Source organism: Diplotaxodon limnothrissa, linkage group LG2, assembly GCF_057381915.1.
Source record: "Diplotaxodon limnothrissa isolate DT_005_m linkage group LG2, D_limnothrissa_male_GT1.1, whole genome shotgun sequence".
In the NCBI taxonomy this organism is placed as follows: domain Eukaryota; kingdom Metazoa; phylum Chordata; class Actinopteri; order Cichliformes; family Cichlidae; genus Diplotaxodon; species Diplotaxodon limnothrissa.
In genome coordinates, this window is record NC_140597.1 from 30,352,689 (window position 1) to 30,379,757 (window position 27,069).

At 40.8% G+C, this 27,069-nt stretch overlaps 2 protein-coding genes across 2 annotated transcripts; one reads left to right on the top strand and one right to left on the bottom strand.

Annotated features, from left to right (window-relative positions):
- Positions 1-712: 712 nt before the first annotated feature.
- Positions 713-20,717, bottom strand: gfpt2 (glutamine-fructose-6-phosphate transaminase 2). The gene is made up of 19 exons (XM_085370564.1): positions 20,617-20,717; positions 19,499-19,606; positions 16,861-16,968; positions 16,537-16,662; positions 13,023-13,081; positions 12,464-12,598; positions 11,387-11,448; positions 9,469-9,548; positions 5,824-5,941; positions 5,556-5,719; positions 5,202-5,297; positions 4,819-4,916; positions 4,529-4,649; positions 4,181-4,338; positions 3,899-4,013; positions 3,649-3,776; positions 2,027-2,194; positions 1,699-1,860; positions 713-757 (listed from the first exon to the last, which is right to left on the bottom strand). Exons 1-19 carry the CDS (start codon positions 20,621-20,623, stop codon positions 713-715), a joined length of 2,058 nt encoding a protein of 685 aa, XP_085226690.1. The 5' UTR covers positions 20,624-20,717.
- A 1,411-nt stretch (positions 20,718-22,128) lies between these two features.
- Positions 22,129-26,311, top strand: LOC146638691 (uncharacterized). Its single transcript, XM_085364387.1, has 8 exons — positions 22,129-22,301; positions 22,421-22,491; positions 22,661-22,837; positions 23,101-23,162; positions 23,238-23,300; positions 23,385-23,444; positions 23,527-23,658; positions 26,195-26,311. Exons 1-8 carry the CDS (start codon positions 22,129-22,131, stop codon positions 26,309-26,311), a joined length of 855 nt encoding a protein of 284 aa, XP_085220513.1.
- Positions 26,312-27,069: the final 758 nt, after the last annotated feature.

Consider the following 27,069-nt stretch of genomic DNA (forward strand, 5'->3'; position numbering starts at 1 on the left):
AAGTAAGGAAGGGGGTTTTTTTTGGAGGGAGGGGGGCGGGGGAAATTGGAATTCTGTGAAACAGAACAGAAAGATGACATATTTTATATTAAGATGAAATTAAAAAACAAAAACAAAAAAAAAAACAAAGTTATGGGTTACTGGCCCACCAGGCACAGTGATTTTATGACTTTTCATGATATTGCAGCCTAGAGGTATGCAGCCCCCGGTGGACATACGAAACTCATAAAATAGAAATTCTGAATCAATCACCTCATGATTGTGTACATTCATAATGCACATTTGGTCCCCGTATTGCACAACTGTAAACACTTCAGTATACCATTTCAATGCTAAACTTCTTACACGGTTTTGGCTCATCTCGTGACTAGAAAAAGGCACAGCAGCTGTGTGAATGTCGTTTTCATAGATTGTTCTGCAAGGCCTCATCAAGTGATACCACGGCCATTCTTCAGCAGTGTATTGGTCTGATTTCACATTTGGCTTTTTTTTCTTTTACAAGTTCATTGTACAATAGACAATACCCCTCTCTCCTCCCCCCAATTCAACACACACACACACACACACACACACACACACACACACACACACACACACACACACACACACACACACACACACACACACGCACACACTTAATGTTTGATTGCACTATTGCACTGTTAATCTCCTAAAGAGCTGTCTCTCCTCTCCAGGGCTTTGTGAACTGTAATTATTCCACTGTCACAGACTTGGCCAGGTTTCTGGGAAAGTCAACCTTTAAAAAAAAACAAAACAAAAGAAAAGAAAGTTTGTTATAACAAATTCTCCATGATCAATTTAGCAGCACTGTATAACTTTTTTTTTGATAACACATTTCCCAACTCATTATATTAGTGTACATGGTAAAACAATTGCATCCTGGTAAAGATGTGCCATAATAAGGATTTGGCTATAAATGTTATACATTGTACATTGTTGTGATCATGGACTGTAAATAAAGAGTTCACAATTCTGACAGATAAAGTCTGTTTGCACTGTGGTGAGTAGGGAACATGAGCTGCCTTCTTAGTAAAGTAAAGCATTCACAAGGAAAGAAAAGATGAATAGACACAAGCAGAACCAGAGACATGGACAAAGCATTGGTATTCATGGGCACCACTATCCCTAAAGCGTATGTACAAGCTTAGAAGAACACATGCTGGCTGCCATTACTGTCTTTTTCAAGGAAATCTTTTTCAAGGCCAAATTCTGCACATGTTCGAGTGCCATGACTGTACCATTAGATTTAAGTTTTGTAATCAGTTTAAATCAGTTTTAAATCAGACAACTAGATGAAGTATCTTAGTGTGTTAGTGTGGAATTGAAATGAATGTGTGACAACATCAAATCCACATGCAAATAGATTCCACTGCAAGCATTTGAAAACCAAACAACAGAAGCACACATTACATTCATAATTAGCTGCTCTTAGCATTGGGTGAATTTGAACAAAATCAATATTGCTATAAATCTCATATTAACATCAATATGTGATTACTGAGGTATTACAGACATCGCAGTGACTGTGCATGTGCTTGTGTTTTGCTAAAACGATGCCCATTATTAGTCTTTATGGATATCTATTATATATCTAAATATGAGGATTTGGTCATGATGATTTCTTTATTCCCAGGACTCTTGTCAATAATCAAACCAACGGTTGCATTGAATACTTACATCATATCCTCGGAGGACAGCCAAGTGAAATGACATAAGCTGCAAAGGGATGACGCTGAGGATACCCTGCAGGCAGTCCACAGTTTGCGGCAGTTCGATGGTCTGGTAGGCATTCTTAGTCAACTCAGTGTCATCCTGGCAACAGATGATGATGGGCCGACCCTGATGAAGACAGACATCGAGAGGGCAAGAATATTAACATCAGTCTGTCTGTCCACTCATTTCTGTTGTACTTGGGACTTTCAAAATTTAGTATTTGTGTCTGTTTGTCGTACTTTGAGTGTGTGCCTTGGGTGGATGTGTAAGATGTGTTTTGTTAAAGACCTACTGATCTGGCGGTGACTTGCTGCAGAGCATTCTGGCATTTTGTGTAGCAGGCGTCCCTCATGATGATCATGATGACTGGCATGTGTTTGTCAACGAGTGCAAGAGGACCGTGCTTCAGCTCCCCAGCTAGGATGCCCTCCGAGTGCATGTAAGTGATCTCCTTAATTTTCTGCATCAGAATAAGAATAGTAAAACTTGCTTAGGACGAAGATTAATAGTAAGAATGAAGACAAATTACAGCACAGCCTACATTCCTTGCATGGTATGAAAGCTGTGTGAGCAGCTTTTTCTCATGCGATTTCAACTTAATTATATTCTTTCCTTAAACTTGTTTGGATTATATTATAGTTAGACATCTTCTGTTCTTCGTGTGTGCTCTTTTCAAGGACAATACTGTTGCCCATCAGCTACATGCTTACACTCTTTGTATCAGGGACCAGCTGATGATACTGAAGCAAGCCCACACAGCTATCAGCTCAACAACAAATATCCCAGAAATCAGAAGGACATGCAGATGCAACGTCGCCTCGGCAATGAAAGAAATCTGAGAGTGGCAAATAAGATGTTAGGGTGTTCATGTCAGGTGACAGGAAGGAGATTAAAAACATCTAAAACACTCAGTGAATCATAGACGAGGGAACACCATGGCACAGACGCTGCAGAGCCAGAAAGGCATGTGGATTGTCCATGGCTACAAGGGGTGGCTGTAGCTCAGGTGCATGGCAGAGCAGGTCAGCCACTAACCAGAAGGCTGGTGGTTCGATCCCAGGCTGCTCCAGTCTGCATGCTAAATATCCTTGGGCAAGATACTCACCCCATGTTGCTCTCCGATGCATCCATCAGAGTGTGAATGTGTATGAATGTTGGATACTTAGCACTTAAGACCTTAGAAGAAGTGCTTGTGTGAATGGGTGTGATTGGGTGAATGAATTAGTTGTATAAAGCGCTTTGAGTGCTCAGACACAGTAGAAAAGCGCTATATAAGAACCAGTCCATTTACAAGGCCGGAAGTCGAAATGTAGATGGGGACATCAACAGAGCCAGTGCTGAATGATTTCTTCAACAGATCCTGGACGCAGTCACCTACTGACTACTTTTATAAGCTATTCCTTCATCGTAAATGTCACAGTGTTGATGACGTTTCCTGAGCCTTTGATGATTAGACGTTTTTTCTGTGTTGTGATAAATTAGAGCAAAGGCTTGACGGTGCATGATACGAAAAACCTCAGTAAACTTGTTCAAACTCGGCTGAGTCTTGTGGGTGGAATTGGACCGTCTACATGTAGTAGCAGAGAGGAAGCTGTTGTCAAAACTCCTCTGCATCATAGACAATGTTCCCTTCCCTCTACACAGCGTTGTGGTTAGCCAGAGGTGCACATTCAGCCAGAGACTAATAATGACTAAATGCTCCACTGAACATCACTCCTATGGCCATCTAGTTACATAACTTCTTTTAGTGTTGCCATTTGATTGTTTATAATTTTGTTAGTCATTATTTAGTATAGCTTTTATTTCAGGAACTGTTACAAAACAATTTCCCTGTAAGGATTATATAACATGTCCTGATTCCTAATTCCACTGTACTCATTTTACGACTGATATTATGGCTTTTTTGTAACTCACCAGTGCCCCCTCAAGGCAGGTGGCATAGTTGAAACCTCGACCCATAACCAAAAGAGACCTTTGCTGATACAGTTCATTGGCAATGGCCTTGATCTTCTCATCCAGGGACAACACCTTCTTTATCAGTTCTAAGAGAGTAAAAGAACGATGAGTGAACGATGCATTAATGTTGTTTAGCTTGAATCTCCACATCTAAATACTTATTTTGAATCCACAGAGGCCTTTTTGTAAGATTTGTTGGGGTACTGACCAGGTAGCATCTTGAGGCTGTTGATGATCTCTTCTCTTCTCTTCTGTAGGGAGAGTCTGTCCTCACTCATCATCAAGCCAAACATAATGAGTGAGACAAACTGACTGGTGTAAGCCTGTGTAAGACACACACACACACAGAAACACTTTATAAGCCCCCCTGTGCTGAACAATGAGGAAGAACCCACCAATTTAGAATCGACTCAGGGAGGAGCAGCCATCTGCCACAACCGGTTGGGGGTAAAACCAGTCGAGACAAGTATAGACCATAAACCAGCCATACCTTTGTGCTAGCCACTCCTATCTCGGGCCCAGCATTTATGTGGACTCCACAGTCGGTTTCTCTGCAGATAGAGCTGCCAACAGTGTTCGTTACACCAACTGTCAGAGCTCCCCGTTCTTTGCAGTAGCGCAGTGCCATCAAAGTGTCTGCTGTCTCTCCTAAGGAGCACAGAGAATGAAAACATATGTTCATAAACCACAACAATGTTCCTGTTTCAGGAAAAAATGAAAAAGGCACTGAACGTGGATAGGTGTCACACAGGAAATTACAGTGTAAATAAAGCTTTTCTTTCTAAAGCCACTTTCAGGAAAGTGAAGATAAAAAAGTGCTATTGTGCAACATTATCACCTGACTGGCTGATAAAGAAGCAAACATCATCTCTGAAAACAGGTGTGATACGGTCCAGGAAGTCGCTGGCCAGCTCCACCATGACAGGCAATTCCGTCAGCTCCTCGAGGATCTGTCTGGTCTGTAGAGCAAGTGAGTAAAAACAGAGGATTAATTAACACTGCTACACTCTATCCATACAATAATTTAATTCTTTGAACTCGTCTGTTACTAATGATTGCCTTCTTTACTGCAAAATGCCATCATCAAGCATATACAAGCTAAAATAATGATGTAACTGCTGTACTCACAGCCACCGCAGCGTGGAAACTCGTGCCACAGCCGATCATGATTAGCCGTCTGCAACGCTTTATTTCTTTCAGGTGGTCCTTCAACCCTCCGAGAACAACTGAGAGAACAGAACGTGAAACAGTTAGACCTACTGATCACTCACTGCATCACAACTAATGTCTGTCATACACTTTAGTGCCCAGTCATCATGTGTTTACCGCCTGCAGTTATTAAATAGTGCATTTTAGGAGGTAAATAAGGCTCATAAAAACACGTTTTTTGCTGTAGCGATCATAACATACATGTTTTTATATCTGAGAGTCATTTTTTTTAAATTCCCAGTTATATTAGAGGGTAGTGGGACATGCTAGAACATAGGACTGGCTATCAGTTCACTTGTCACCTTTTTTGGTGTCAAAACAAATGCGGCCCCTCATCGTGTTGACTACTGACTCCGGCTGCTCAAAGATCTCCTTCTGCATGAAGGCATCAAAGTTTCCTGCAAAGGACAACAGGGGCATACATTACCATCACATTCTCTGACACACCGTGACATGCTGAATGCTTTCCTAATAAGAAGTGAGACAGAAAATAAGGATGCACGGAGTTAGTCTTGTGGCTTTGTTTGCACGCATTCAGCCAGCAGAGGGCGAGCATGTGTAACTGTTGACTTAAATCTGCTGCACTGCATGCACAGTACTTGCAATTTGAAATTAGCTACCTAAGAGCCACAAAGTAATTTCAAATAGTTTCTGACCTTTCATGATCTGCTTCAGCTCCATCTGTAGGGTCATGATAGCTCTGACTGGGTCTTCACCGGCCTGCCGGTTCATTCTGTGGATGGAGAGTTTCCCTCCGGTCACTACTGCTATGTCATCATCCTCCATGTACAACACCTTGTTGGTGTGCTCAATGATGGCACTGTGGGTAGACAGAAAAGGTCATTTGGGGAAAAGAAATGAATGAGTAATATAAATTAGTAATATTATGTTTTTGCATTTTGAGTCACATAGAAGAGGCCTCACCTGGCGTCAGAAGCAAAATAGAACTCCACAGCCCTGCCATCCCCCACAGAGTTGATGGCGCTGGAGCTGTCAGCTCGGTTGCGACTGTTCTTCTCATGGACTTCCTCCTTGTGTTGAGCTGCAGGTCAGAAGTCAAAAATCAAGGTTCAGTGACATGCTGCTGTTTTTGCCATTTAGTCTTTTTACTAATTGTAGTCAACATACCCAGCCATTTATCCTTGTTGTTATTACTTATTAAGTTTCAAGCAAGTTCCTCTTACGACTAGACTTATCTTGGATTTTGTTTGCTTCTGTGCAAAGAATGGCTTACTTAATAATATCTTGGATTTTATTCCTGTATCCTTGGAGTTTGTTTCACTGTATTTCCTTTGTTTATTCATTTGTGGTTTGCACGTTTGCCTAATACACAAAAGTTGTCCTGTTTGATTACAGGGAGGAGACATAAATCCCTCTGGGGCTATGTCAGGAAGGGCATCTGGTGTTAAAAAAAAAAAAAAATCTGCCAAAGCAAACATGTGGAGCTACCTGCTGTGACGACCCCCTTGTGAAAAAGGGAGCAGCTGAAAGTCGCTTTTATTCAGCAAACATTACATTCTCAGCATTAGAAACCTGCACATTGCAAAGTCGAGAAGTAGAGTGGCTTTGCAGCTCAAAAAGATACTGTTTTTTTTTATCGCAAATCAAAAGATTCAAAAGTATGCAGAGAAACAAAAAAACAAACAAAACCCCCACAAATTTGCTGAGGGTTGCTGAAGCCCCACACAAAGTGTTTATGCAGGGTGAAAGAGTGGTTTCCATCTGTGAAGTCTTATTGTGTACCTAAGACTGGGTTATTTGCAGAGGCAAACCATCCTCCTCCTCACATTATACACATACTCTGAATCTACTCAGAGTATGCATTCATGCCTCTACAAACAAATCAGCCTATAATTTGTTAATTTCCAAGTATACCTGACTTTTTTTACTCATATCTGTCTGTTACTTTTCTAAGATGAAGAGGGGCTTGCTAAGGCTGGGACGTTTTCTAATTCTGACAAGGCTTGAAACTAAAAAAGAGAAATTTTATACATTTAATGTGAACAACAGACGAAGTGAAACACCGATTTTGTACTTAATATGTCTGGTTAATAAATTACTCTTTGCCTGTTAGCTAATCTGGGGATTTAAATTTGAGTCACTAAATTTAGAAAATATCTTATATGTAATGGTATATTTAAATAAATGACCCAAAAAGGACTTATCACGCCATTTTTGAGGTCATTTAAAACACGACACTAAGCTTTTCAGTGCCTGCCCTGGAAGTACCTCTGCCTTGAACTTTGGATGCCTTCATTAACAACCGCAGATAGATAAGATACTGCGGACACAGTCTACAGAAAGAAAGAAAGAACACCAGCAGGGCGGTGTGATCGTAGCAGCTGAGGATTTCTTTGTAAGATTCAATATCTGGACATTTAAAAAAGATACTTCAAGTTTTAGATTTTAGACATTCAAACTGTGATCAGTTTGTAACACCTCACTACATTTTCCTCTTCGTTCCCTCCACTATCTGCAGGTTCTGTGGGTGAAGGGCTGTGTGAATTTGTGCCAAGCAATCACTATAAACCAATGTAGCCACCTGAATCATCATGCCAATTTAAATTCAAACTCATGCCTGGCTACACCAAAATGCAGTTTGCTATAGCCAGGCAAGTAATACCAGTTCAGCACGCTTCTCCATCTCTCATTCAGCAGCAATGACTGGGAGTGTCTAAATGAGATCAGCAGTGGTTTTTAACAAATCCCTGTTGTGGTTTGACAACGCCTGACAAAAGCTTTATCAGGATCACTTTATTCAAAATGGGATTATTATTCAAACTACAGTCATTTATATTTAGCTCTGTATCCAGGATCTCCCTGCTCTTTCGTGTGCCGCTGTGGAAAGCACGAGGTGGGGAGAGCAGGAACAGCAGCAGCAGCAGCAGGACCCACTCACAGAACAGAGGCAGTCACAATAATGAAGCCAGAAATAGTGAGAATACCATGAAATTGAGGAGTTGGGGTGGAGGTGCGTCTGCAAAGCAGCTTGCAGAGGCTGCAACTGTATATAGCCCCAAAATATATTAAATAGCACAGCACGTATGAGAATTGCAAATGAGAAAGATCCACATCAGCTGATCTGATGTGGATTAGCTGACCTGATATGGCTGGCTGAGCTTCACTCCACAGCCTGGCAGAACTCACGCTCAGATTAAACATCGGTGTTATTCTTACTCATGGAGCATAGGGACTAGTGGTCAGCCTTCCCGCTGCTCTCACTGGACTGGGGTTTTTTAACAGTGGACACTCTATCATGTGAATACGCCACTAGAGTCAGTGAATGCACCAGGGTGGGTGGTTTCAAAAAGTTTGGACCCAAACTGGGGAAGTCTCGAATTTTGTTAAACTAAATGTTTCTCAAGATGTCATTCAATTTCCAAAACACCACTGCCTTTAAAACTTGACACAAAGTTTCCCTATTACACTGTAAGAAATGTTTTATTTTATTATTACTTTACAGTAAAAAGTGGAAAGCTGGTATTACTTTGACAGTAGCTGGGAAAATTATTTTGAGAGTGTGGGGTTGTTTCTGTAGGCTATACATGAACCAATCTCTATACCTTCTTTAAACATAAACATAGGCGTTGTATCTTAATTTGACTCTGTCCCAAATACACCATCCTGCTGCTATAAATACTAACTAGTGCATCTTATTAGTGGCTAAGAGCAAGGCCGAACAAATATTTGCTCCAGTATGAGTTTGCTCAGAATGACAGTGCCAAACTGTCACAGAAAGCATTAAAAACGTATGAGCTCAGAATATTTATACAGGTTTAGCTAAATTAAATTGGACTGACTAACCTTGGGACTGAGAAACACACATAAGTAAGAAAATGCTGCTAATGGTTTGGGTTTTCACCTCATCCTTAAATGAGCATTTAAACTTGGTACTAGAAACATGAAGAAAAAACATTTTCAAGCTTTAAATTGGTAAGAATTTTACCACACAGTTCTTAAGATGCTTCTTAAGCAGTGATGAAATAGCGTTGCTTAAAAAAAAAAGGCGGGGGGATATTTATATTTTAAACTTCACAGCTCTGTTATAAGAAAGCAAATTGCTTCAGGGGGACTGTCCCAGTCAGTTGAAACTTCCTTGAACAATAAAACTACAACTGCTTCCTTATAGGGGTCAGATATCCATATGATAACCAGCAGGAGTGAGATCATGTTAGATAATTTAACAGAGCGTTTATCTTGACATTCCAAATATTTCATCATGTCCCACTTTTCTATCGTGCAGTAAATCTTCATATCTACAGTTAGACTCTAGGCCAGGGGTGGGCAATCTCAGTCCACGAGGGCCGGTGTCCCTGCAGGTTTTAGATGTGTCCTCGAACCAACACAGCTGATTTAAAGGGCTAAATTAGCTCCTCAACATGACCTGAAGTTCTCCAGAGGCCTGGTAACAAACTAATCATGTGATTCAGGTGTGTTGACCGAAGGTGAGATCGAAAACCTGCAGGGACACCGGCCCTCGTGGACTGAGATTGCCCACCCCTGCTCTAGACGGGCAGGTTTAGGGTGCAGTGTAAGTGAATATGGCACTAAAAGAGGAATAGAGCTCACCACTGTTGTACTGCACGGGGATGTGCTCGGTCAGCAGCTCATGCTCACTTCGCACACCGATGACCATAGGACTTCCTCTCCTGCCAAGATAAGGGGGGGGGGGGAGAGATGGGAGAAAGATTAGGTTTCACATTCATCGTCTGCTTTGCAGGACATGTCCTGACATTCTTTACTATAATACTTCTAAACAAAGCAAAATATTAAAGAAATCTTTTAGTTTGTTCTTGCTTATACTACTGCACATTCAGTGTGTTCAACATTAGTCCTCCATATTTTGTACATATTTCCAAGACTGCTTGACTGTTCCTGGAACAAGTCACTGGGTCCGCATTGGCCGTTGATGCCATGTGGACGTCTCTTATTGGCTCAGGAGGCAGAGAAAGTGTAAACATGTATCACAGGTGGGGGAGGAAGGTGTGAGGATGCCAAGCTTAAAACAAGAGACACCTTTACACGCACTTTAGTGATCGCAGTGCAAACAGTGTGTCAACACAAAACCACTTCATTGTGAGTTAAGAAGCCGTATTCTAAAGGCCTCTCCTTACTTCTCCTCCTTCTCTTGTCTGCATCTTTTCTCTCTGCTTCGCATGTCTCTGGGGCTTTGCTGACGTAAGCACGATGGTTGTTTTAAGAGGCGTGGGGCTTGAAAATGGAGGATTGCAAACAGAAACATGTGGTGGCCATCCAGTACAATATTGTAGTTTCGCCAAAGGAGGGAGAGATGGGAAGAAGTGAAATCAACGGAGAGCCTTATCATGATAACGATGTTTAAAGGACCACTTTGGCTTGTTTACACTAAACCACACCAAGCACACTCTAGTGTGTATGGCATGCAAGCATAGCAGAATCAGAGGGGTGTGACGTCTAACACAACAGCATCTGCATGGAATGGTGCTGGATCTACTTTCGGATTTGGTTAGATTCAGAGTGTTACAACTTCCTCTCCAGGCTGAAAGGCACAACAATAAAGTGCCTGTTACAGAGACCGGTGAGGCAGAAAAATGGCGCAATGCTACACCTTCAACAGGGTATGACAGGGACTTGTATTAAATAAAAGACACGAGTGGAAATGGCAGAACAAAGTCCCAGAAAGCAAAGCCGAGGTTGTGAGAGTAAAAGTTTCGCTGTGAAGGTCATCCATGATGGCAAAGGGTGGGTGGTGTCTAGCATCACTAGATAATTGAAAACATTCCCCTTTTCCCTCTGTCTTGGCAGACAATGCTGATTGTTAAACATGTAAACCACAAAAATACATCGAGTACGGCCAATGACATGCGTTATACTGATATCGGCTTTTAGAACGCAGGCGACAGCTGAGACAGCAGAGATTCATCTTAAATTCATCTTAAAAACACGGTGAGATTTTACGCCCACCTCTCATTTTGCCGCCCTCCTCATTTCTCTCTTCCTTCTTAACTTACTCCAGTGCGCTGCCTTTTCCCTGATCTCTGGCAGGGTCACTGAACCAGGAAAGGTATGAATAAACTGATGAGAAACAATTAACCTGGAGTTTCATGCGACCCAGCCAAATTTCCTGGAGCTGAAACGCGAACCCCTCATTGTTAATAAATTACAGAGAAGGTGGCCCAGGGCCAGGGGCCCAGAAGGGAGGGGAGGCTCTCAATTCAGTCTCTGGTCCTAAGATGCAGGTTGTACTCACACATAGCCGAACAAGAATTTCCTCAGCGCATATATCCACTATTATAAACAAAGGAAGTTCCAGAGTCCTGTCATAGTAAATGTAAGCTCAGATAAGCCACAACACATAAATCTAAGGAGCCTCCTAAAATCATATTGTATTGCTTTATTGTGGTAACAACAGGAATGAGTCACTCCCAGTGAGTCTGGTTCATATTCCTGGGCGGTATGTGTGAAAGACAGTGTGTGACTGAGTGTGCGTCAGAGCGTGCATACTAACCTGGTTGCCACGGCCTCTCCGGGGAAATGACGGCTTTTAAACACGAGAGCAAAGGCCCCCTCCTATAACACAGGAAAAAAGCAATGGGAAAAAAGAATTCAGTTAAGCTTGATGAAATAATTCAGTCCAATAAATGATGAAGAAACGAAGGGTGAAGAAGAAGGATAATAATAATAATATCAAAATAAAATAAAAAGAAACATCTCAAAAAGTTAACGTAAAGTCAATTAACCATTCCAGGAAAGTGTGGGACCTTTGAGAGACACAGAGCACAAACAAATGTTTCTCCTGGCCCTACGGGTTTTAAACATGTGTGTGCGCATGTGCGTTTGTATGTGTTGGAGGGGGGATGTTAAGGTGCAAGGTGGTGGGTGTGCGTGTGGAAACTGGGGGGGTTAAAAGAAAAGAGACCCCTATTGTACAAGATCAGCTGTGTTTCGAAAGGACTGACTTCAAGTCTGCCTGTGGTGGTTATTGAAGCCAAACTGGCTGAGTGTGTGGCTGTGGTGGTGAAATATGGGGTGGGGGTTGAAGGATGGGTGGGTGGATAGTGGGTAAGCAAGCATTCAGTAGAGGGCGAAGGGATGGTGTCATGATCCGGGATTTTTTTAGTGGGCATCTCAACCGTCTGGTTCCCATTACTCAGAATGGCCGCCTATACTTCCTCTGTTCTTCTACTCTGCGACTGTGACATTAAAGCGTTACTCACATGATTAAAAACTGACGTTTTTTATTTCATTTTATTTTTTCCCTTTTTTCTGTGACTAATGATGTCACTGATGATGCTGTCCAGGCGGTTGCCATAGCATGTGTGTTTGTAATGGAGCGTGTTTTTTAATGGACAGGAAATCTAAGCAGTTTCACAACAAGTAAAATACGTACATGAGTGTATGACTGTCACGGATACACTTTATGACATTCAGTGACAGTCTTTTAGCCTTCATGGTTACCAGCAAACTCGCTGTAAAACTTTTCCACTGCTTAAACTGAAGCAAAAACTGGAGAAGAAAGCAAAAGAGTGCATCTGTGAAGCCATGAAGTAGGCCATTGTGCATTGCTGCTATGAGAGCAACTCACCAGCTGTTTAATCACCCTCTCTACTAGCTTGGAGAAAGTGATGCTGTCATTCTCTCTGTTGTCATAAACATATTTGATCAGCTTCGGGATCACCTCTGTGTCTGTCTCTGACTCAAACTCGTAACCTTTGTTGATCTGAGGAAGGCAAAAAAAAAGAAGTTAATATTAATTTAATCCACACTGTTGAACTGTTTCTGTATTAAAAGCATTTAATGAATCTTCCAGCAACACACGCATGCTCAGTAGCTCAGAAACCTCAAAAGAATTAATGTGGAACAGATTAAAGTTTTGACTTAAGACTGAAGTCCATATTTTCTTTATGTAGACGAAAATTAGAAGAAAAATCCAATCAGATTTGTAACATCTAGTATCTTAATACATACATATATATATTTTCTTTTATTTGCTTAAGTGATGTGACAAATTGACTACCAAACCCATCTACATCCACAATAACAGTGTTATAATCAATGGAACAAATGGCAATGACAATAAGGCCTTTAGCATAGGAAGTGCGTTTACGTCAAGAGGATTATTTTCTAATGAGATGATTACGTACCAGGTACTTCTTCAGCTCTTTGTAGTTGGTAATGATGCCGTTATGGATGACGACAAACTCTGAGAAAGACAACAAGAGTGAAAAGATTATAGAAGCTATGTACCCGCTGCACCTTTAGGACAACAATGTTAAGTATGCGCTTAGGCAAGTTTAACACAAAGCACTGGATTTAACAGATACTCAACACTACTATCAATACAAGGTGGACAATTTAAAAGAGTACGAACAAGTGCAAAAACATATATTATCATAATGATAACAACATAATAAGACTGCTATATTTTTTTGCAAACTAATTTTGAGTCAGTTTTGTAATTTTCTGTCACACTAATTCTGCAGAATTAGTGTGACAGAAAATTATGATGAGCATGTTCTAAAGCCAAGGTACATAACTGACACACCTGTAAACGTGGCACACTTAGGACAAACGTTTTGGTTTCAGTTCATGAATAGAAGGCGTGCCTGTGCACTAAAAAGTAGAGATGGACCGATCCGATATTACGTATCGGTATCGGTCCGATACTGACCTAAATTACTGGATCGGATATCGGAGAAAAATAAAAAATGTAATCCGATCCATTAAATATCACGAAAGCACCTCACAAAACTTGCAACACGCCGTAACTCACCTCAGAACGTTAGCACGTCGGAGCAGTATGCATCACGTGATAGAGCGGCTGTGGCATGCGGGACCTGTCGGTGGTCTGGATAGCATGTGGAGCTTCGCTAGCAACCCGGCATTTCATCTCCGACAAAGTTATCCCGAGAGAAGTAAAGCAAGTGTGTAAGTCCATCTCTGAATGTTTGTAAAGCATTCCTGCGTTAATCTTAACAAGCGACTGCCTCTCGCTCTCCGGCTGCTACTTCAATCGTGAAACTGCTTAACGATCAGCTGATCGGCTTTTCTGTCGCGAGTCCGTGTCTCTGGTTTGCTTTTGGCCCACTTTGCACCAGAAAGAGGAAACCAGTGGCTGAACAACAGCAGCACGTTTAAGCTTGATCAGCTGTTGTTTGAATGTATTTAATATTACTTTCTACACCAGGATCTTTTTCTACGTAGCTGACGCTGGTAACTGTGCAGGGGCGGATCTAGCAAAGTTTAGCCAGGGGGGCCGATAGGGCATGAACAGGGAAAAGGGGGCACAAAGACATACTTTTCTTTCTTATTCTCATTTAAAATGTCGAGCTTTTAATAAATAATTATCTGACACCCAAAGTTTTAATTTGATGTAAAATGAATAGAAGTCAATTACTGTATATAGTGACTATTAAGTCTAATATATATACCCTAGTAAGCTATAGTACTTTTTACTTTGGGAAGGTACCATCTGTGCAGTCTGCAATTTTGTTGAAGAAAGATGTTGAATCTATTTAATATTTCTTGAAAAATAATTGATTTCTGTGCATTTTTTTCACACTTCATCAAATTAAGGTTGATTACGTCGATTAAGCATCATAAGGTGGAGCGTGAGGGGTGGTTCCCTATTTTTTATTTATTTATTTTTGTTGTTGCTGGGAGTTGGAACCCTATTAGTTAGGTTGCTTAATATTTACGCTAAGTACTCTTTAAAATACCAGAATAGGGAGGATGGTGTAGGTTTAAGTTTATTAGATTGATCAGTATTGCTGAACTATGAAATATTTTTTTTGTATACAGTTATAACAGAATAGCTTTAGTGTAGTTGTTGTTTTAAACTTGAGTATGAACTTGCAGACTTGCAAAATGCAGCAAGATATTTTAAAAAACAGTTTTGTTGATTAAAAAACATTATATCGGATTCATATCGGTATCGGCAGATATCCAAATTTATGATATCGGTATCAGTATCGGACATAAAAAAGTGGTATCGTGCCATCTCTACTAAAAAGGTAGGCAGCATGGTAATTTAATGATTTCTTTTTAATGCTTTAGTATTAAGCTTAGAGTGAAATGATTTAAAGCAAGGGAGAACTATGGAGTCGAGTCAACATTTTTTTCAGGGGATCAAAATGTAATATGTGTTTCATTTTAAACCATTTATTTCATTTGTTGGGCATGGATGTTAAAGCAGTAGTTGGAAGAATTCTGAGGGAATTTGAAAACAGATAGTCCTCAACTCATCGTTCTAAGCAACTCTGACAAAGAGGGCATTTGCATGTGCTTCACATGGAAAGGAGAAAAAAGTGAGCCAGCGCAGAGTTCTGACGTCACCCTGGACGTGAACCCAACTTCTTCCATGTGAAAGTCTCTCGTCAACCCTCTACAACAGAGATGCCAAACTCATTTCACATATGTACAGCTCACTTTGCTTTAATGCAGGCCGACAGAGTCAAAGATATTTAACCTCCTGAGATCCGAGCTCTTTCATGGCATGCACCTAATTTTGGTTTCTGAGAAAAATTAGATCAACATATGAGGACATTCGTTTAAAATGTTGATAGAAAAGTGTCAGTATAATGTCCTCATAAGTGGATATCAGCCCCTTGTAGAGAAAAATTAGGTATTTTGGTCTAGACATCCCAAAATGTGATGTTCACATATGTGGACGCCAGGTCCTAGGAGGTTAATGAAACATTTAATCCCCGACAAGTTTTAATATAAAAAAGACAGTAATCTCATTTTTTAAATTATAGAGATGTAAAATTAGCAAAAAAGATGTGGTAGATCATTGCCCAGGCTGGCCTGTATTTGTAAAACGCAGTTTTAGTTAAATCACCGGATTATTTTTTCCATAGTAGGTAGTGAAAAACAGGAACTTTATTATTTTGTGTTGTGTGAATGGCATTAGGGAGCTCTTTATTGGTAGGAAAAAATGCAAAAGTTATGAAAATACAGTTAAAAGTTTACTCTTTCACATTTTTCCAAAGCCTTCCAGCAGTCCGGATTGGAGTCTATATCTTCCATCCATCCATCCATTCACTTCCGCTTATCCTTTTCAGGGTCGCGGGGGGCGCTGGAGCCTATCCCAGCTGTCATAGGGCGAGAGGCGGGGTACACCCTGGACAGGTCGCCAGTCTGTCGCAAGGCTAACACACAGGGACAAACAACCATTCGCACTCACATTCATTTGCACATTCACACCTAGTGACAATTTGGGTTATCCAATTAACCTATCCCCACAAGCTGCATGTCTTTGGACGGTGGGAGGAAGCCGGAGTACCCGGAGGGAACCCACGCAGACACGGGGAGAACATGCAAACTCCACACAGAAAGACCTGATGTTGGAATTGAACTCAGGACCTTCTTGCTGTGCGGCAACAGTGCTAACCACCGTGCCACAGTGCTGCCCGTCTATATCTTCCTTATGTCTGATATCCTTGCTCTGCAACATTAATTATTCGTACACCTGTGTAGACTTTCTTGCTCTTTATTCTATTTAGCTGATTTGATCTAAAAAGATCATGTAAAAGTAAAAACCAGCCCCAAAGAGGAGCAAGATGCTAATTATTAACATGCAGTTATTATGGATTTGTTTTTCAGTGACTTGCTGTCTATGAGGAGCCCATAAATATATACTTTGTGAGTACATCTTACCATTATCCTTATCAGAGCGATGAGGATGGCTGTTGAGAGCGCTCGGCTCTCCGTGGGTGGCCCATCGGGTGTGAGCGATGCCAAAGTGTGTGCACAGTTCTTCATCAAGGTTCAGCGAGTCCTTCTCTGGACAAGCAAAAACACAAAACCAGCCCTGTTACTGACATGACAAGAATTCAGATGATTTTTAAGCTTGACAAATGCTAAAGTTTTTTTCAGAATTCCTTCAATTGTTTTGTACTTTTAAAGAGGACGATGAGAAGGTTTTTGAGCTAATCAGAACCAAGTGAACAGACACAGAAACCCCCCCCCCGAGAAACCTACTGTAAAGCTCCTCGTCCAGAGCCTTGACCTTCCCTGTCTTCTTGATTAAACAGATGCTGTTATTGTTTCGGTCACTTGTTGTCTTGCTAGGGCCATCCACAGCAATACCTGGTAACAGGGAGAGAGGGTGGAGGTGAGGTGTTAACTCATTTTTTCAAACAAAAAGGCAGCAAACAGTAAAGTGTCAAAATGCTGTGCTCACTATAACAATAATGCTCACCACAAAAAGACATGAAAGATTTTGAACATGAGTTGCAGCAAGATAAGTTAGGACAATCAAAGCAACTTGAGATACAATACGTTATTATAGGAGGTACTATTTCTGATTTTGCATGTGCGTGTTTGTTTTACAATGACCTTCTGATTCTGTTGCTTCATCCTGCTCTAACAGGATGAACAAATACGAGCATGTGTTTGTATGGGTGTGCTTTTTGTATGGGATACTATAGAAAGGCTCTGAGTTAGATGTCACTGTCAAAAGATCATATTGTTTTCCAGCCCAACTATCCCAAACATGACATGTTTCTCTTTAATGAAGGTACTGCGGCTTCGGATCATGCTTACAGACGACAATAAAATTTAATGACGAAATTCCCTGTTGACTTAGTGGTTTGATGTGTAGCAGGAAGTGGAGGAGGAGCTCAATCAAACTGTAGAAAAGTGTTGGGGCAGGAAGGCAGAAAGAAAAACACACCTTTGGAAACTGGTGGTATTCCTGTGAGGGCTGCTATGATATGCCAGGTGAGGGGGAAATGGTTTTGATGGAAATCACTGTAAAGAGTCCCAGAAAGTCGATTCTGTTCATCTGGATGTAGCATTTTCAGATGAACAGAATTGACTTTCTGGGATTTCTTTCTCTGGGTGATTGAGCATGTATCGAGACACCGGAAAGAGTGGATCGTTCCCGATGCCAAACTTGGAAAATCTTTCTTAGGAATTTGGAAGGTTGAAATAAATTTGAACGATTAAAAGGCAAAAGATTTTATTTAAGCAGTGCCTGAGTAAATGGTGATACTTTCATTTTGGTTTTTAGAAGTCAGGAGAAGTTAATCTTCATCACTGTCACTGCAGGCGCAATGCTTTTTGTACTTAAAGGCTTCATGCTTATGTAAATGAAAACATTTCATGATGTTATTAAGTAAAATATAATATGCATCTGTGTGCTTATAGAAGAACATTTGATTGCGATAGGAGAGCTAGTCCACATACTCGGAGCTCACCCGTCCACAAGCAGCTCTAAGTGTTTACTGGGCAATAAGTTGGGGGCGGTGAGCTGTAATAATAAAGTCTGTAGGAGATTAGTGCAGTACTAACAATGTTCATATCCTTGAGAAAGAGGACACAATGCAATATGATAATATTCCTCAGCTTTAAAACGAAACAATCACACAGTTGTCCCATCTCTCGAATTTCATAGTTGAATCAGAAATTATACCAAGACTCCTCATATGAAGGCGAATGTTGTTTTCTAGGACCTTACGTAAGTGATTATACTTGCAGTGTCATTCAAAGAGTCTAAAAAATCTGCAGTCATATCAGTCTTCAAAACAACTAATAGGACCTTCAAGTAAAGCACAAGCAAGTAGGCTGGAAGATGAGGAAGAGGATCTTTCTGCTAAGTATGAGGCTTACTTAGTAGATAAAGGCTGTGTCTCAGAGGCCAGTTTGATCTTGGTAAATGCTAAATGGACTGATTCTTTTATAGTGCTTTCTGCTCTCCCAGAGCACTCAAAGTGCTTTAAGACAGTTTAAAAGAATCCAGTGGTAAACTGCACAAATACCACTTTTCCTCATCTTTGTGCAGCCTGTAAGTAGGTGAAGTCGTGTCAGATACTATTATGTGGAACCTGAGGCTTAAGTTGTTATTGTCTAAATAGGTTTCCTCTGGGGCTATAAAGGCAATATCGGAAGGATATTAGTGTTGGAGGGTCCATACTTTGTTTCTATCTTCTAAATTCAGAATGTGGTCCAGTGAGCTTATTTTTTAAAACAGAAGTTGACCCAGAGTGTTCCGAGATGTGTTTCTGTTGTGTTGACTCATTATTGTGGAATGTTAAAACCACAGTGGTTATTAAAATGTGTTCAGAATTTGCAAATTGATGATGATCTATCTTTTAAACCACGATGCACTGCTTTCTCCTACAGCTGCCTTTAGAGGTTGAGAGGATGGGTACTGGTATCCGCCATACTGGCGCTGTATTTACCTGGTATAGGAATGATAGCAAAATGAATGACACCACTACCAGCTAGAAATGTATGTAGGTCAAATATGCTTTTAGAAGGAAAGCTGTGCTGACACGTAACTTATATCACTTTGCTAAGAGTTACAGGTATCGAATGCTACACTGGTTCTTCTATACTTGAGAGTATTTCATTTCTAAGTTAGCCTACATGTGCTGGAAGCGGTTCAGTGGATAAGACTGTGCCTTTATAGAGATCACAGTATTCACTGCGTGCCTGCAAATATTATAAACAAGGGTTCAAGAGCAAATCCTGATATATTTAGTTAGTGTTTATGAATTGAATTCTGTGAAATGTTTCCTTGATTTCATACAGGGGAACTAAAAGCATCTGTGGTGCGTGTGTATACGTGTGTGGGTGTGGGAGTGTGTGCTAACTGTGAAGTTGAGTGTCTCACCTGCTGAATCGTACCCTCTGTACTCCAGTCTCTGCAGTCCCTTCACCAGCGTCTCAAATATCTCCTTTCTGGTGCGAGGCACTTGGTAATTCAGGTAGGCAAAGATCCCTTTTAGAGAAACAGAAACAGAACCGGAATCTTCTGAGAGGCTCAATGCTGCAGTCAGAGTTGAAACTGCTGTCAAAGTTCATTTAGTTTAGACAATTTATTAGGAATACTTCTTGCAAACAGCATCAAGAAACACACAGTGGATAGAAAACATTACTTGGTGAGTTTCATTAATAGGTCATTAATAAAGAAGATAAAGCTGCAATAAAGATTCACTATGACCTTCATCAAACTTAAGCTGCTCTACTTGATATGAGCAACTACAGGAAGAATAATCATCAGAGGATCTTTATTTTTGCGACAACGAGTCTGTAAGTAAAATGTAGTATAAGGACTTGTTGTAAGGTTTAGGGCATATGTCCTCTGAAGTGGTGGAAACACGACTACGTGTGTGTCTTTGCAGGAATGTTCCGGGCAGCTCTACTCCCGCAGGCACACAGCTGGCCATTGACGGACAAACATTGCACGCAGTGTTGTAGCAGCCAGGTAGAGAGGGTAAAGTAAAACTCCTGCAATATCGGCCTCTTCCTTGCAGGCTCGGGGTGAGGCCGGAGAACTGTTAAACATTTACTTCAGACTGTAAACGCTATTCTTTAAGAGCAATAAAATAATAAAAAAAAAAGTATTACACCTCAACCTTCCCGGGACAAAAGCGGGTCGCTGTGAATGAAACAGACCGATCTTTTGACAGTTGGATGACTGGTCTAACTGCTCTGACCTGTCCCTCACACCCGTGAGTAAAAACACTGACACGTAGCAGCTGAGTCTGAAACTTTTCAGGAATCCACACAGAGTCGAAAACAGAGCTCAAACTACACACAGTTCAAAGTGACTACATAAAACCTTGACAAAATGACACGTCCGCCAGTATCTTGCTTTGTAACTTGCATTTAAATCATCGGTAGTTTCACTGGCCACTGTCCATCAAAGCGACTCCCGTGCGTAATTGCCGCAACCTTTCCAACATCTTTCTAAAAAAAAAAAGGCAAATTTACGAAGATAAGTCTTACCGCACATGGTTCAAGTTTCGTCCTCACGGCTCCGCTGAAAAATGAAAGAGAACGTTTGTAATTTCCCGATCGAAGTGATGCTTCTACCGCTTCTACATTAAATCCAGATGGACTGCGCTCTCCAGTTCACTCCCCCTCTCTATTTAACTACTGAATCCTGGAGAGGCGGCTGCCGCACCTCCTCTAACACCTCCCCCGTTGCCTGCTCTGTTAACCCCGTCCTGGTGTCGGACGCAGGTGTTCACTACTTCATCAGTCGAAAGATGGATGAACTTGGTTTTATCCCAACCCACCTGCCAGCGTCAGCCGGACTCAGGAGTTTGTAGACTTTGACCACAGTGTGAATAATAATAATGGCTTTTCTCTTTAGTTATGCATTTGGGTAAGGTGGGGCCCTGCCTTCTCTAATTCAGCTTCAACAGTTTTCACAGCACTTCTGGTTCTGAATGAAGAATCAGGCCTTCGCCATCACTGAAGCATGCAGGCTTTAAAAAAATCTATTTGTTAATCTATTTAAATGGAAAAACGAATCGATTTAAATCCAGACTAAACATTTTAAACAGGGATCCGTTTATAACCACGCATTACTCTAAAATGACGTCTAGTTTTCTGTACTTATCCCCGAATTAGCAGAAACTCAGGAATCAATCGGCACAGTTCGTGATAACGAGGTGTTTGAAAAACTTGGACCATTGTGTAAGGGTGTCTACTTAAAAGAAGCAAAAATAGAACATTATCAGGAATGGTAAATAAATGGTAAATGGCCTGTATTTATATAGCGCTTTTACTAGTCCCTAAGGACCCCAAAGCGCTTTACATATCCAGTCATCCACCCATTCACACACACATTCACACACTGGTGATGGCAAGCTACATTGTAGCCACAGCCACCCTGGGACGCAGGAATGGTGATTCATTCATTCATTCATTCATTCATTCAGTAATATGGCATGTCAGGAATGTATTGTCTACATGCTTCAGAGATCACTGTTTTTTTCCTTAGCTGTTATGAGTGTGTTAGCGTCCATTGCTTCTTTGTAAAACAACTTGTAAAACAACTAATGTACGGAATAATCAAGATTAACAAAACAAAACAAAACAAAACAAGTTGCTATCCCAGGGCATATTTACATCAGTTATCCATAATTATGTAATTTCTTGCAGAAACTGAGATTTTAGCACATAGCCAGGCTGAGACGATGTCGTGTATAAGTGTCAGCATCTTGCCCAAAGATACTTCAGCATGCAGACTGGAGCAGCCAGGAGAAACTACCAACCTTTCAATTAGTAGATGACCTGGGGTCTGTTTCAGAAAGCGGGTTTAGAAAACTCAGAGTGAAAAACGATACTCAGGGTTGAGTAACCCCGAACTGTCCAACTCGGAATATTCGGTTTCAGAAAGGCTGATAACAAGTAGTTCAGTCAACGCGGAGTTGCTTTAACCCCAAGTTAAGCGCGCGCACTAGGACACATAAAGCCCTGATTAGTGGAGCACAGATTAAGCGAGTCACCATGGAGACGGAGGGAAAGAAGGCGTGGTCAATGTATTTTACAGCGCTTGAGGCCGAAATTCTGATGGCAGCATATGCCGATAACATGCAAATTTTGCGGAAAAAAAGTAACACAGCCTCAGCTGCAAAAGAAAGGGAGCATGCATGGCAAAACATAGCCGACAGAGTCAATGCGTGAGTGTTAATTTAAACATTGATCTAGGGATTTCCACCCATTTAACACGTTATTTTATCATATTATATTATATTTTTTTATTTTATACATTTCAGTTTGTGATGTGATTTGAGCGCAGGTGCAACCCAACAGGCCCCAAACGTTCCTGGCAGCAAGTAAAAATGAAATATAAAAATATAGTCCAAACAGGTAAGGTGTAATTGTATTATGAGCCATAGTGCTTGGTCTGTTTGTCCGATGTAAATCAATTGCAGTTAGAGGCTACATTAATTTTATTTCTGTAAGCACTTATTGAAATTATCTGAGCACATTACAAGTACATTGCTTACTCTGTATGCTCAAATGTGACCCGTTATAGCCAACAGAAAAAAAGCGGAGGCCCGAAAAACAGGTGGGGGTCCTCCACCACCACCACTCACAGAGGCTGAGCAGTTGGCCCTCAGCCAAAACAGTGGGCACCCTGTGGCCGAAGGCATCTCTGCGGGGACATCCTCTGAGTCAATAACCCCGCAAGACACAAGTGCCTACATAAGAGGTAAATTCAAAATAATACATGATGTGCATACATGCTTTCTTCACAGTCACCTTTGCAGTGCTACTCATTCATTTGATAAACTCTTTACCATAATGAATTATTTTGTAGTGAAGTTATTTTCCTACTGATTTTGCCTTCCCTCAGTCTTGGCTGTCTTTGAGAGCATAATGACAATGAAGTGTAAGCTGATTGGTATGTTTGTTAATTGCCATTTGGTCCCTTGTAAGTTATAAGTGACCTGTATAAACCTCATATTCTATCAGTTGATGGTGATGGTGTACTGCATCTGGTGCAGCCTCCTGTTGAGCCAGACCAACATGCATTTGTGAGTACTCTTAATACTCCACAGATTATATGAGTTTGCAGTAGAACAGCAATGTTGTTAATTTCTTTACTACAGGAAAATAATGAAGAAACATTGACAGCTGTTACAGAGGAGGAAGCAACAGAGACACTTTATGAGGTTTACATCGCACAATGGAAAATATAACAATTGAATAAAATGTGGTACTATAATAAAACCATGGACTTTCTATGTCTCTAACAGAGTGATGATGGAAATGAAGAGGAAGAGTGTCCAGCCACTTCTCCAACAAACCTTTCCTCAGTAAGATGTTCAGCACTGATTTACAACCAACCTAAGTAGGCATGTACTATGAATGTCAATGCTACTTTCTGTGTTTCAATAGCTCCCTGTAAAGCAGCTGTACAAGACCTATTTGATCAAGAAAATAAAAAAATGCGACTTGGAAATGGAACACTTCAAGCAGCAGATCCAAAAGACCAAGATTGAGATTTTACTGCTGGAACATCAGTTAAGGGTGGGTGAAGTGGTCAGAGATGGACGAATTATTTCAGTGTTTGAACAACATAATAATATACTTATTAATACTTTGTGTACAGGAAATACAGGCGACCAATAAAGCCAGTTGAAAAAAAAATCTGTTTATTCTTCTTTCAACATGTTGAGGTGATGAGTCAAAGGAAATGATTGTGACATATGGTGTCTCTGACTGCTCTTCCATCTTGTATGTCCGTGGGAGGGTCAGGATGTTCATGGTTTGGATCACTGCTGATGTTTGGTTCAGAAGGACAGTGTTCTCCTCTAATTGTGGCAATGTTGTGAAGAATCACACATGCCACAATAATGTCACATGCCCTTTCTGGGGTGACCCTGAGTCTTTGAAGGCACTGGAACCGGGCCTTAAGCATTCCGATAGTCATTTCAACTCTGGCTCTTGTCCTGCAATGAGCCAGATTATATCGCTGCTGTGGGCCCGGGTCAGGGTGAGAGTAAGGGGTAAGCAAATAGGGTAAACATGGATACCCCCTATCACCAAGCAAGTAGCCAGTGAACTCTCCTAAGACAGAAGGATACACTTCAGTTCAAACGTCCCTGTAGCAATTGGTCTTTATATATTTTAAAGTATTTTCAACTCACCATGTCCAAATTTTGTGCTCAGTGTACATTCACGAAAAATTCGTGAGTCATGGACAGAGCCTGGCCACTTGACTTCCACATTTGTGATAATGTTGGCAGCATCACATATGATCTTCACAGTGCAGAGAACACAAATTAGCATCCATTACTATACTGAAATAATTTTTTAGTTTGAAATGCTACAGGGAACTATGTACCTGTACATTAATGCTGTGGAAAGACTTCCTGTTCACATAGTCTCCTTCATTTACTGAAGGAGCAATGATTGGAATGTGAGTGCCATCTGTACAGCCAATCACGCCTGGGAACCGTGAGAATAAATGTAAAATTTAAGTAGTAGTTCAAGTATCACCACATCATGAATTAAGTTTTGTTCATCCTGATACCTGCAATTTTGTGGAATCCCTCTTTGATAAATCGTATGGGTCTGTGACCGGGGAACACCACAAACGAGTACAGGAGACGTTTCAGTGCAACTGTAACATTCCTGACTGCCCGACAGACGGTAGCCTTGGAAACGTGCTCAGCGTCACCAATATTATACAGAAAGCTCCCGTTTGCAAAAAAACGAAGTGCAATACAAATAATATGTAATGGACTGAGCGCATGTCCGCGATGTGTCACATGAGCAATATTAGGCCTGAGGATGTTATTCAAATAAATTATAGATTGTGCTGAAAAACGGTAACGTTCACACAGAAAATCATCAGGAAATGATAAAATGTCCAAACGCGCTCTAATCACTCTCTCCCGGCGGAGAGCTCTGCGGAGAATTTGGGCTTCAACATCTACTGGCTCTTCAAGGAAGGAGCACGCCATGTCTGACACTTCCTACAGTCAGGTTTCTGACAAAGAGGCGGAGAAGGTCAGGGTTAGTTGAAGTAAACCTGCTGGGGGGCAGGTTAGCTTCACGGAGTGTGTTGTCATAGTAACTCACTCAGAATTAATCTAAACTCGCTTTGTGAAACCGAAAATCCAGAGTTTTCGTTAACTCAGGGTATACTTACTCAGAGTTTGCACTAAACCGTCTTCCTGAAATAGGGCCCTGCTGCTCTACCTCCTGAGTCATCCTGAGTCACAGGCGCTCCAGCAGCTCAGCTTGTTAATAAAGTTAGCATTTTTAAAAATTGTTGATAAAACTCTTTTTAGATTAAAAGTTGCATTGGTAACAAGAAGCATTCAGGTTTCAACCAATAAATCATCAAGTTAAGCCAGAAGACCTTGATGGATGAATGACAACGCTATCAAAAACATAGCCTCCATGGTGTGGGCTGTTAAATTGTAATCATATGGAAAAAAAATGACTGTTTATTTGGTGGGAAAATAATTCTTTGTGAATAGATCCCCACTTCCATGAGTATGTGAATAGTTCCTGTTGTGTTATGTGGCCAGAAAAGCAATTTTGCTAGTCCCTGTCATAAAAATATACTTTGATGAGTTCTTGCAACTGCGTAGTGACCATCTGGTGAAATGGTAAACGCTCTGATTTCTAAAGTCTTAAAAAAAATAAAAAAAATAAAAAAATAAACTCATTTCACAACTGCCCAATAATTCAGTTTTATTTCTTATACTGTAACTTTAACCCCTATCAGTTTTATAGTTCCTACTGCTTCTAGTTTTCTGTGGTGCAAAGGTCCTCCAAGTGCTCTGAACTGACTCCAAGGCAACATTAATTGTTAATGAAGACAATAAATGAAACGACTGACAGGTTTATGTCGATTTATGTACGATGTTATTTAGACAGAGAGGCAGATATGAACTTATCTGTGCCCCGGCATGTAACTTGGTTGCATACGTATCAAAAGACACGGAGTAGGTAGTGTGCATGTGTCCACCCAGTTAAATTAAAATCCCAGACTCAGAGAAGTATGAAAAAGGGTGTTCCTGTGTTCCTTCTGACCACATCATATCCACAGTCCATGGCTACTTTTAAGGAATGTGTGACGGTCTGGCCAAGTCACACGCCTCGCCTCGCTTTTTCCAAACCCCATCAGCCCACACTGAGGGAGAACTATTTTGAAAATGGTGTTTAATTGAAGCCTATTGCGTACAATCCTCTTCCCTTTTTTTTGTACTCTCTGCCAGCTCATGTCAAGGTGTTCTGCTGTAGAAGTTTGTGAGTGAGAATCAGTGACAAGAGCCAAAGAACCACATTCCTCCCCTGGCTTAAGGGATTAATAAGTATAATTGTCTGTGCGATTTGACACGGTTATCCAATGAGATTCACCCCAAAGATCAAAGGTTCTTTAATGACTACAACGATGTAAAATGATGGGCTCAAAGAGAGGTTTGGCCCCAGCTTCAGTCAAGCTTTAATTCATTTTCACATTGAGGGTTTGAACCAATAACCCTTTAACTTATATTTGTCTAGTTAGTCAGTCTTTGATTTATTGATATTTCACTGGTGATTAATACCATCTAACTCTCTAAGTGCCAGAAATATTCATTAGGCCACACCCACATAAACCCAATAGCCATAAAAAAAATACCATAACCTTATAACCATATAAAAACAATAGTAAAACAACAATCATAAATTATTAAGTGAACCTGTCTGGTAGAAAATGCATGATATGCAATGTTGGCAACAGTTCTTGTAATTTATAGTGTAATATTAATGAAGTTTGTGTAAACATTAGTAATGATAACACCTATATCAAGGTGATGATAACACCTGGTCAGTAGCCAACTCACATAGATAAACGAAAACGAAGACGCATCAAGCTTTGGAGTAGATTATATAAGGAAACACTGAAGCATGGGTGGAGTGATTGAGATTATAAAATATGAT